The 13,293-nt window shown below is 34.0% G+C and overlaps 1 protein-coding gene across 1 annotated transcript in view; it reads left to right on the top strand.

Annotated features, from left to right (window-relative positions):
* The first annotated feature begins 5,794 nt into the window (after positions 1-5,794).
* The window catches only part of LOC115213072, an 81,654-nt gene continuing 74,155 nt past the window's right edge, over positions 5,795-13,293 (top strand). The window contains exon 1 of the mRNA XM_029781982.2: positions 5,795-6,163. Coding sequence (XP_029637842.1) covers positions 6,112-6,163 — 52 coding nt within the window. The 5' untranslated portion in view covers positions 5,795-6,111. The remainder of the gene's footprint in view (positions 6,164-13,293) is intronic.

Below are 13,293 nucleotides of genomic sequence, written 5' to 3'. Positions count from 1 at the left end.
ACGAAACAACAACACCAATTATAAACAGCATAAACCTAGCCGTCACGGAATTAATAGCCACTGAAACAAAAAGCGATATCACTGAGCTAAATGACTTAGTATACGCAGCAGCCACTGCAGCCACAAAAGAAGCTGGATACTCACTCAAACCCATCCAAACAGGAGTACCACCACCCAAACAAACCCTGTGGATAAATAACATCCAAAACAAAATACAAAAAATGAGAAAAGATCTGTCGATTCTTAATGAAATCAGTAGACAATCAACGCTACTGAGCAACAAAAAGAAAACAAAAATACTCCGCAAATATACCATCACAGAAAAAGATTTACCTGAGATAAAAGAAAAGCTGAAGCAAGATATCCTTGCCAAAGCACAAAGGATCCGCCGGTACGAGAAACGCCAGCGCTTCTTTGAATAAAACAAAAAGTTCAACTCCAACCCCAAAAACTTCTACCAAGAACTTGGCAAAAATAAAATAGAAATCACTACAGCACCAAAGGCAGAAGAAGTGGAAAAATTCTGGAGAGAAATATGGTCGGCGAACGGACAACCAAAAATAAGCAGTAGTAAAACAACAAACTCAGCATTTGAGCACCTTTGGACCCCATAACAACTGAAGAGGTCACCCAGGCACTGCAAAAACTAAGCAACTGGAAGGCACCTAGGCATGACAAGATCCCCAACTTCTGGTTGAAATATCTAACAGGAATGCACAAAAAGCTAGCTGAAAACAACAACATACTAGCAGAGCCAGAGACAATGCCTGAATGGCTCACAAAGGGGAAAACCATCTTAATTCCCAAATCAAATGAGACAGGAAAACAAGAAAACTACAGACCAATAACCTGTCTCCCTACAATGTACAAGGCATTTACTGCAGTGATATCGCAAAGGTTGAACAAGCACTAGGACGAAAACAACCTGTTCCCAGTAGAGCAGAAAGGATGCCGCAAAGACTCATATGGCTGTAAAGATCAACTAATGATTAATAAAGCCATTACTGAAGACAGCCACAGAAAGAAGAAAGGCCTCAGTATGGCCTGGATCGACTACAAAAAGGCGTTTGATAGCATCCCCCACACATGGATCCTCGAAACACTAGCCAATTAAAAAAGTAGCACCAACAATTATAAAATTCATAGGGTACTCTATGAATAAATGGCAAACAGTGCTACAGCTCCAAACAAAAGAGGGACTCATGAAAACCAAAGCCATCCCCATTAGAAGAGGAATATTCCAGGGTGACACGCTCTCTCCACTCCTTTTCTGCTTGGCACTGTCACCTCTATCTGATATGCTAAATAGAACTGGATGCGGATATAAATGTTACGACAAAACGATCAGCCACCTTTTATATATGGATGACCTAAAACTATACGCTGCAAATGACAAACAGCTAGAAACACTATTAAAAACAGTTCATGGATTTACCAAAGAAATAGATATGAAATTTGGATTAGAAAAATGCGCCAAAGTAACCCTGAAAAGAGGAAAACTAGTTAAGAGTAGCAACATCACACTAGATAAAACCAATGAAATAAAAGAATTAGACCAAAGCCAAACTTACAAATACTTAGGAATCCATGAACTAGATAAGACACAACACACACAAATGAAAGAGAAAATAAAAAAAGAATATTATAGACGAGTTAGATCAATACTAAAAACAGAGCTCAATGCTAAAAACAAGATAATAGGTATTAACACTTTAGCTGTCCCAGTTATAAGTTACAGCTACAATATCCTTAACTGGACACTAAATGAACTGACCAAAATAGATAGGAAAACAAGAAAAATAATGACAGGATCTAGGATGCATCACCCAAAATCTGACATAGAAAGACTATATATACAACGTATAGAAGGTGGTAGAGGCCTTATACAGCTGGAAAACTACTATAAAATAACCACCATAGGACTGCAAAAATACCTACTTCAGAAGGAAGGAAAACTGATACAAATAGCGGCCAAACACGAGCAAAACAAAAAACTGTTCTCAGTATTTAAGGAAGCTGACAAATACAAACAAGGAATCATACCACCTAACAAATATGAAGAAGAAGAAGAAGAAGAAGAAGAAGAAGAAGAAGAAGAAGAAGAAGAAGAAGAAGAAGAAGAAGAAGAAGAAGAAGAAGAAGAAGAAGAAGAAGAAGAAGAAGAAGAAGAAGAAGAAAAGCTATAAAACAAATGAAATCCAAACTAAAACTAGAACAGCAAAGAACCATGATAAAATGATGGCAAGAAAAGCCCCTTCATGGTAAATACTGCACTAAACTAAACGCAAAAGAAATAGACAAAGAAAAATCCCAGCAATGGTTGAGAAGCTCAGGACTCAAAGCAGAGACAGAGGAATTTTTAATTGCAGCACAAGACCAAAGCCTCCCCACCAGAAATTACCAAAAACATGTAATGAAAAGAAATATAACAAGTAACTGCAGAATATGTGGAGATGGACAAGAAACAATAAATCATATTATCTCTGGCTGCCCAGTCCTGGCTAAGAAGGAATATATTCACAGACACGACAGAGTTGGGACCTATATACACTGGAATCTATGCCAACATTATGGAATAACAACAGAAAAAAGATGATATAGGCACACACCAGAAAAGGTCACAGAAAACGAGAAAGCAACCATACTCTGGGATATGCCAATACACACAGATAGATAAATTAAGGCCAACAGACCAGATATAGTTGCCAGAGATCATGAAGAGATACCGGCAGATGACAATATGTCTCTAAAAAGAAATGTAGAAACTCTCAAAATACAAAGACCTGGAAATAGAGGTAACCAGAATGTGGAATCTAAAAACAGAAACAATTCCTATCATAGTAGGTGCATTAGGCATGATAAAAAAATATTCAGACAAATACATAACAAAAACACCAGGACTTACAAACACATAACATACAGAAAATTGCACTACTGGGCACAGCACACAACATACGCAGAACAATTTCCATACAATAACCATCAGAGCATCACAACAAATCACAGCACATACCCAAGGCACACAGAGCTGCGCTCGGTAGTGAAGTGAAAGCACGCTATAAAAATAAAACTACGGAATAATAATAATAATAATAATAATAATAATAATAATAATTAATTCTTTTATTGGCCACAAGGGCTGACAAAAATTAAGTATAACATAAAAGGGACAAAACAGGACGAAATGTTACAAAGGGTTTTGTCCGTTTGTGAAAAAAACGAGTAAAAAGCAGTTTAACAACGAAAATATAACAAAGAAAAACTCCCAATAGGGGAGGCGTTACGAAAGGTTCCTGGTGGAAAAAAACCATAAAAGCCAACGGGAACCTGGACAAAAGTGGGGTAGAGAGCCCCTTTCTCCTTTTATATTACCTTTTTAAATCACAGGTGTAACCTCAGAATGGCTCCTTTCATACTAGCCATTCTTGCGACATTTATCCACCTTTCAGCAAACTTGCTATCGGACAGCACTTTCCTCTCTACTCTTACCTTCCTTTTCAAGTGGAACTTAAAAAAGTTGATGAGGCCTGGGCCAAAGAGGAAAATGTCTGACCTTAGCCCTTTCAAACGGGTCCACCATACCACCTCTTTCGCTACAGCCACTAGGCAAAGGAAAACTGCCTTGCACTCCCGGTTAAAGGAGGTCGGCGGGGCAATCTTCACTATGGATTCAGCTGATAGCCGGATCCATCCTATACGCGACAGTAGCTGTTCGACATAAAATATTATTATTATTATAATAATAATAATAATAATAATAACAACAACAACAACAACAACAACAATAATAATAACAATAATAATAATAATAATAATAATAATAATAATAATAATAATAATAATAATGATAATGATGATGATGATGATGATGATGATGATGATGATGATGATGATGATGATGATAATAATAATAATAATGATAATAATTGCCCTGATGCAGTACCAGGCAGTGGCTCTCATGGCTTCTGATCTTAACTGATTGGAAGTGTTATCATGTACATTGTTTTGTCTTGGTATAAAAGTTGAGCTACAGCAAATATTCTGATCAATACCACAGATTTGCTTGTCAGTTGTTTCACCTTAACCTGTTGAGCATGTCCCTTAGTGGCTGACGATATGTGCATCTCTGATCACGAGCAGAAGTAGTGGGGAAGCATCATAGCCATGTGTTGAGAGGAATTCTTTGGGGTTTGAATAATTCACCTTTGGCAACATGGGTGTTTCGTTCAACATCCTTAAACAACCCCTATTCTGGGACCTTTTGAGTGGGATGGGTTACTCGACCAGAAGAAAATTCTAACTGGGCCCCACCTGCAAGGTCATGTGCTGTTTATCTTGATCTGAGATCACTATGTCGCGCACATATGGTTGTGAAGCATGTGCCTTATCAGACGGGTAGTCATGATGGGTATACTGGGCTTCGTATATTTTACCCCAGTGTCACTTTGATCGCATGCACTGCTCTCTCACTCAATATAATAATAATAATAATATAATAATAATAATAATAATAATAATAATAATAATAATAATAATAACATGAGAACCCAGGTTCGAAATTTCCCCAAGTCACCTGATAAAGACTGGAGGGTATATCAGCCGAAACGTTGTATTAACAACAAACAAGATGTGTTGAAACAATTGTAGTGAAATACAAAAAACCATGTTCAATCCATCTTCTAACTATTTCTGTTATTATTAATATTTATGGGTATCTATCGATTTCCACATGTATGTATGTGTGCATATGGATGAATGTTTGTGTATATGTATGATGTGTGTGTGTGTGTATGTGTATATGTATGCGGGTGCCTGTGTGTGTGTGTATGTGTGCACGCGCGCATGTATTACTAGATAATAACATCAGTAAATGCTGAAGTTGAAGAAAAGTTTGCATATTTTTGTTGTACTACTTACATACTAAATTTGTAGAAAGTGTGTACTTTTCATAAGGCATTCAGTAAAATAACCTTGTGCTACTTTAATTACAGGTGCATTGCGAATTATCTTCAAAGTAGTGAAGACTCTAAGATATTCGTACATATTTTCTTTCTCATCGATTTTGAAAGTTATACTCATATCCGTGTAAAAGCTAGCTTCTATATCAGTACATATTCATTGTCTGGTTGTGTGTGTTTTTTGTCCTAAACGCATACATCAGGTTCATGGTTAAATGTAACGAATATTTTGGTATTAATATTGCTTCAATCTTCTCTGTTACTGGTATATATAAATGTATTTACAATGGGACAAAAGTTTTCCCGATCGTTTTCAGTGATCTGCAAATATGGAAGCACTCTGTCGGTTACGACGATAAGGGTTCCGGTTGATCCGATCAACGGAACAGCCTGCTCGTGAAATTAACGTGTAAGTGGCTGAGCACTCCACAGACACGTGTACCCTTAACGTAGTTCTCGGGGATATTCAGCGTGACACAGAGAGTGACAAGGCCGGCCCTTTGAAATACAGGTACAACAGAAACAGGAAGTAAGAGTGAGAGAAAGATGTGGTGAAAGAGTACAGCAGGGATCACCACCATCCCTGCCGGAGCCTCGTGGAGCTTTAGGTGTTTTCGCTCAATAAACACTCACAACGCCCGGTCTGGGAATCGAAACCGCGATCCTACGACCGCGAGTCCGCTGCCCTAACCACTGGGCCATTGCGCGTTCCGATCTGCAAATATAACCGGTTAGAAAAAAGAAATACTTGCGCGTACGCGCGCGCACACACACACACACACACACACACACATACACACACGCGCGCGCGCACACAATTCAGCTGGTGTAAAAGGATGTAAAGTTAGGGTAGTTTGCATGAATAAACATGCAGTCACGAAACAAACACTGTATGAAGTGAAGCGGAAAAAAAAGCAAGGAAATCAATTGTGTCATAGCAGTGCTGAATTAAACAAAGCTTGAATTTATTTTATGAGAAGGATATTCATAGAGGAGCGTTCATTTCACAAGTAATCACCATTGGCTGCATTTGGAGAAGAATTGCTTTAAATACTATATACGCTTTAGGTGTAGTGTATACACTGATACGTCATTATATACAGGTACATAAATAAGGTACCTGGGGGAAGACTTGCTGTTTCGTGGTTGAACGATGATTTCAAGAATGAATTTTGTTTTCCTTGCGCCGTTTCTGCTTTTTGCAGGTACGTTGAATTTTATTTAATTTCCAAGTCTCAACTCACACACACACACACACACAAATAAGCACAGACATATGTTCGTATGTATGTGTTAGTGTGTGTGTGTATATTTATATTTATATATATATATATATATATATATACATATATATATATATATACATACACACATACATATATACATGTATATATGTATATAAATGTATACCTATATATACATATATATGTATATGTTCAAATATGTGCATGTCAGTATATATATATATATATATATATATATATATTATATATATATATATATATATATATATATATATATATATATATACAGTGAGAGAGTCACTCACAGACATACACACTCATACGCACACACCCAGGCTAACAAATCTGCATTCACCACTTTACTTCTTGAATAATTATCCGCATGACGTTTTAGCTGACGCCTGATGCTATTTTGTAGTAAACGCTAAGATATCTAGCTGTTGTATTTTGAATAGAATATAATTGGTAAGAAGTGGTGTTAGTCAAAAATAGTATGCAAGAAACCTTTCCACAAAAGGCTTCTTATATCCGTGTTTTTGTTTTTACATATTTATCCTTATTGGAGAATTTGTCCTGCAGTTTTGATGGAAAGGACATCGCTAATATAATCTTGCAGTATTGTATTTAGTTAATATGCAAAAGTGAATGCAAATTATATAATTTACTTTTCTGTTCATAGTAATTCTTGGGTAGAGAAACACTTTAGTCAGCAGTCTTCCCAGTTTAGTAACTATTCTATTATATATTTCATTGTCCGTAGAATCGGATATAACAGAATATATAAATTTGAAATTTATGTTTTCCGAGTGTTGTCAGACATTTTTTAGGTTTAATTATATTTTCATCAGAGAATGATAGAAATTGAAGTGATCATAATAAATGCCTTAAAAGTAAAGGTTTTGAACTTAGACCTAAACGAGCTAAGCTAATGTTAAGTATTTAGCTAGTTTTCAGATTAATTGCTGGATTGAGCCTCATGTATCACAAGACTTAAGAAACATGACTTGATTTAAAGATATATGTATATACACGCAACACACACACACATATACAGGGTTGGCCAAAACTCACCTGTCAGTACATCAAAACCATTTAATTTTAAGATATATTTATGTTTAAGAATTGAATGAATTTAATAAAAGCATCTAAATATGAAACGTCATAAAAATTGCTCAAGCTGAAGTCCTTGATTGACACATTTTCTCTATTCGAGTCAATACCGAATTACAGATAGTACTCAAGGAATTTTGATTTACTGTCTGGTAACTTTTGACAAACCGAATATGTATATATGGATTTAAAGACTCTCATCAAAAGTAGTAATTTATAATTTTTAATTTACCTTTCAAATAAACACTATTTTATAGTTTTACCTCAAATTTTAAAAAAAACTGTCATTCGATATGTTATACAGAATTCAAATTTTATATCTCTGAAGAGTAGAGGTGTTGTCTATAAATGCTTATCAATATAGGATTTCGTTATAGGGACAACTCTTCTGTGAAACGATCGTAATATGCTTTAAATAATTAATTCAAAACTTTTAAACTGTTATATACATTATATATTTATACTTATACATATATTTTTATACATATTTATATTTATTTATATATTTTTAATACAACAACTATTTTTCAGACGTGTATATCTTTCTGAGGAGTTTTGATATTGATTTCCTAATATTAATAATAATATATTATTAATATATATATATATATATATATATATATATATATACATAGATATAGATATATCACAGGCGTGGCTGTGTGGTTAGGAGCTTGCTTCACAGCTACATGGTTCAAGGTTCAGTGCCAATGCGTGGCACCTTGGACAAGTGTCTTCGACTATAGGCTTGGGCTAGGCCTACCAAACCCTTGTGAGGCGATCGTGTAGACGGAAACTAAAAGAAAGCAGTCGTGTGTGTGTGTGTGCGTGTGTGTGTGCGTGTGTGTGTGCGCGTGTGTGCGCGTGTATGTGCGTGTCTTCATGATTCTTTATCTTTTACTAGGGCTTGACAGTTAACGAGCGGTTAACCTTGACAAATAACTGAGCGGTTCGGCAAAAGATAGCATAATTGTCAGGCTTAACAAAATATAAGTACTGGGAACGATTCATCAAACTAAAATATTTTCAAGGTGGTGCATTCCCCAGCTTGGTCGCAGTCTAATGACAAACAGGTAAAAGATAAAAAAATTATGTATATATTTATACATTACATACATATGCATATACACAAGCATGCATTTATGTATATATATATATATATATATATATATATATATATATATATATATATTATATATATTATATATATATATATATATATATATATATATATATATATATACATATATACACATATATACATATATATATATATATATATATATATAATATATATATATACATATATATATATATATATATATTATATATATATATATATATATAATAAATATTAGGGAATAAATCCAAATTTACAGGGATAAAAAAATCAGATTTAGGATTAAATCGATTTTATAGTAAAATATTATAAAATATTATTAGAGACAAAACCACTATTTTACAAAACAAACAAGGAAAGACTTAATCAATACATAAAATTTTAATAAATAGTCAAAAAAAACCGCCACTACAATCGTTTCTTGTCTTGATCGACAATCTTCAGGTGGACTTCCAATAATTCAGTGTCAATTTGACACTGAATTATTGGAAGTCCACCTGAAGATTGTCGATCAAGACAAGAAACGATTGTAGTGGCGGTTTTTTTGACTATTTATTAAAATTTTATGTATTGATTAAGTCTTTCCTTGTTTGTTTTGCAAATAGTGGTTTTGTCTCTAATAATATTTTATATATATATATATATATATATATATATTATATATATATTATATATATATATATATATATATATATATATATATATATATATATATATATATATATATCGCAGTACGAGCGCACCTTTGTACGAGTAATGTGCTGTACGAGCCTCGGCGTTGAAGTCGCACAAAATCCTGAAGTAGAAGTTGTGGGTCATGTGGGGGGTAAACGTTAAGGACTGGGTCACCAAATGGGTTAACCTTATCTTCGGACGAGCAGTGAAAAAGTACTTTCTGGAGAACTATCCTTCTCTCAAGGCCCTCCTACTCCTCGACAATGCTCCTGCTCATCCTCCTAACCTCGTATATGATATCCTGGATGAATTTAAATTCATAAAAGTTTTGTACTTTTTACGGAACACCACCCCTACCTTGTAGCCCACGAACCTGCAGGTGATTTCTAATTATAAGAAATTGTACACCTGTGTCGTTGGTACTTGAAAGTCATTGAAAATATAAATCTATCCCTTCTTGAGTTTTGGATAGAGCACTACAACATTATTAACTTCCTGAAAATCATCGATATGGCCTGGAAGGGAACGCTAAATTCTACATAGTGGAAGCTGTGTCCTGACATCGAGGGTTTGAGTCTGAAACACCTGTGGTCGAGGAGATAGTGTATGTGGGCAAGTCCATGGGCCTCGAGGTTAACGATGGGAATATTAATGATCTCATCGAGGAACACTCAGAAGAGCTGACGACAGATGAACTCCTACAATTTCAGGTGCAGCAGCGTTCGGATGCGGTGGAAGAGATCGGTTCCCAGATGAGGACATTGTAACAAAGAAGGCTATCTCTGCGAGTGACGTAAAGTTAGTGTTGGCAACGTAGCAGTATGTTTCTGAATTAGTAGAAAAAAATCATCCTGAGAAAGTATCTACGGGTCGTGGAAATGCTTTATTTAATAACACTGCTCTGGCACATTTTCGTAACATTTTGAAAGGCAGCAATAGGCAGACTTCTCTCGATATTTTTCTAATGAAATGACCTGCAATCGTGAAAAGTGAAGAAAGCCTAAATTAAGCGAAGAGAGATAGAGATAGAGATAGAAATAGATAGATAGATAGATAGATAGATAGATAGAGAGAGAGAGAGAGAGAGAGAGAGAGAGTGAACGCCAGAAATTGTTCTTCCTGAACTCTTAAACGATGATCCTCCTCCCCACACCATCGTCTTTCTCGTGCACAAATCGTCCCACTTTTAAAGTAATTAAATTAATTAAACCAGTTTACATATTCCTTTTGCGTTCTCTTTTATGTTTTTAGATTGTTATTTTCCTTGAAAATTCACTTTTTCTGTTTTAAAACCCATTAGTGGTTTTTGGGGACTGGAACGGATTATTTATATCCTAATTCAATGGGGAAAATTGATTTGGAAAACGAGTAAACTTTGAAACGAGCTCGGTCATGGAACGAATTAAACTCGTACTGAACGACATCACTGTATATATATATAGTATATATATATATATACTATATTATATATAATATACATATATATTCAACATACACATACGTATGCAATATGTACGTATGTGTGTGTGTTTGTGTGTATGAGAAAGAGATAGATAGAGAGAGAGAAATATTGACTGTGAAGCAAACGGAGAACAAGCCTCTGTACTACATACAGAACTTGAAAGAGAAAAACATCACATCACACCATCTACTGGAAAATCTTGGCAAAGGACAAAACTTATGCCAACGGAGCAGAAATTGCGAGATCTGCAGTACAGAAATGTGCCACCCCAACGACGGAACTCATTGGACTCCACTACATGTTTAAATGCTAAAAATGAAGTCTTTGCTACCTGCCCGCCTCCTCGTATATTGTGATCCTTTATATATATTTTTACATGCTCTTATATATTTTTCATTTTTTATTTTTCATTTTCATTTTAATCTTTACTTAGGAGTAGACCCCACCCACATATATATATATATAATATATATAATATTATATATATATATATATATATATAATATATATATATATATATATATATGTATGTATATATATATATATAGGAGTTTATGATATATATATATATATGGGAAGGTGAGCGTAAACATAATTATGTGTAAGCGTATAAATGTATGTATAAGTGCAAATATATATGCATGTGTGTATACATATATGTGTATGCAATGTGTGTGGGCGTATGCGTGTGTGCATTATTCATGAGTGCGTGGTTTCTTTTAATGTGTTACGGGAAATTTCGATTTAATTTAAATTTATTTTTCATTGCTTTTAGATTCAATTTTTCATTATTAATTTTTTAATTATTTATTTTATTTTATTTTCGTTGGTTTTTAAGTAATAATTTTTTAATCGTTCAAATTTTGCTTTGTAATTTTTCGATTGTATATTTCAATTCATTTAAAATCCTTTTTACAATATTGGGTTGTCCGGAAATTTCGTGCCGATTTATAGTAGCTTACTTTTCGACTTATTTTAAAACATGGTTGAGTCAATAACATAGGATTTGACTACACCTCCATTTAGAGCATAGTTTAAGCTATCTTTTCGTGCAATAAAGTTTATTAGCGCGCAAAAATGTTTGGTCATCAATTTACATAAACTTCATTTACATAAACCTATGTTGTACACATACAAATTCAAGAGCATTTACATGTATACAAAAGTAAATATCCGCGTGGATGCAGAAAAGTTCCTGGTTTTGGGTAAAAGAAAATCAAGTGGAGGTGATTATTCAACATATTCTCCTCCCAGATTCACGCATTTATTGAAGTGGTCTTTCAGCTTTTCTCAACCCTGTAAAAGAACTCGGAAGGATGAGCCTCCAGTCAGGCTTTTCGCAATCTTTTAAAACTAGGAACCTTTCTGTCCCCTCCCGAGGCTAAAAAAGGTAGTAACACTGTCCAAATCAGGACTGCCACTTTACGTTGGAAATTAGACTTTACTTTCTCTCTCTCTCTCTCTCTCTCTATATATATATATATATATATATATATATATATATATATATATATATACTTTATTTTAAGCAGCAGAAAATTCAACAAAATCTGTTACTCTGAGTTTCTCGTTGCCGTTCATCAGACAGTTCTTGCTAGAATGGAACATATATATTAATTCAATCTATACTCTTACAAACGCTACACCTTTAAAAAGAAATGGACTTGTTTGATTGGCCCTTTAGAAAAAACGGTCAATCTTCGAGCGATAAACAAAAAGGTCAAAAATATATGTATATATATATAAAAACTTATAAAAATTATAAAATCCGAGGAAAATACCGAGGAAAAAACCTGTTGCCGTTAATGAAGACAGTACAAATTAATGCATAGAAATTAAACCTGTTATAAATACTGCAATACATATTTATATTAAAATCCACATATATATATCAACATACACAAAAGGATGCGCGTAAACGCCATACATACATATACAGACGTATGAATATGAATCTAAATTATACACATAAAAGCATGTGTACATATATTCACGCAAAACGTCTCGCACGCAAGCTAAAATTCATCTATGTAGCAATTCTCATATACTGAGCAAGGAGGGGGAACGAAAGAAAGGGAAAGAGAGAAAAAGGAACGAAGGAGGGGTGGGGAAAAAAATTTGTAGCGATGTTATTTGGCATCTATAGAGGCCAGTATACATACACAAGTTTGAATCGATACATATACATACCGTCGTGTGTATGCGTGCTTAAGCACAAGCATACTTTCACTTACACATACACAGATACGTATGCTTACAAATACATATGCTTTGCTATACACAAACTTATATAAACATTCTAAATTTGACAACATTGCTTTTTTTATATAAAAAAACATTGCTTTTAAAAATTCGGTGCATTAATAAAAATATATACGAAAGACCTATAAAATAAAATATAACATCCTATTTTGGGTCATTTATAAATAATCAAGGTAATATAAATAATCAAGGTAATCTTATGCAATACAATAACATGAAAACAAAGTTTGTAGGTTTTTCCTAATATATATGTAGAAACAATAAGACTTTGCTATAGGTCCGTTGCAGCGCTCAAGAGTCAAAATCAAAATCAAAAATCAAAATACAAAATATATACTCTATCCATATGGTATATTTATATTCGACATTTTAAATTTAGCCTTGTGCCTACATAAGTTCATTAATTCACTTCTTTGATTCAAAGAATTATTGTCTTTGAATAATATATGCATTTTTCTAATA

The sequence above is a fragment of the Octopus sinensis genome, linkage group LG6, assembly GCF_006345805.1.
Source record: "Octopus sinensis linkage group LG6, ASM634580v1, whole genome shotgun sequence".
Lineage (NCBI taxonomy): Eukaryota > Metazoa > Mollusca > Cephalopoda > Octopoda > Octopodidae > Octopus > Octopus sinensis.
This window is presented reverse-complemented; position numbering and strand designations above follow the sequence as displayed.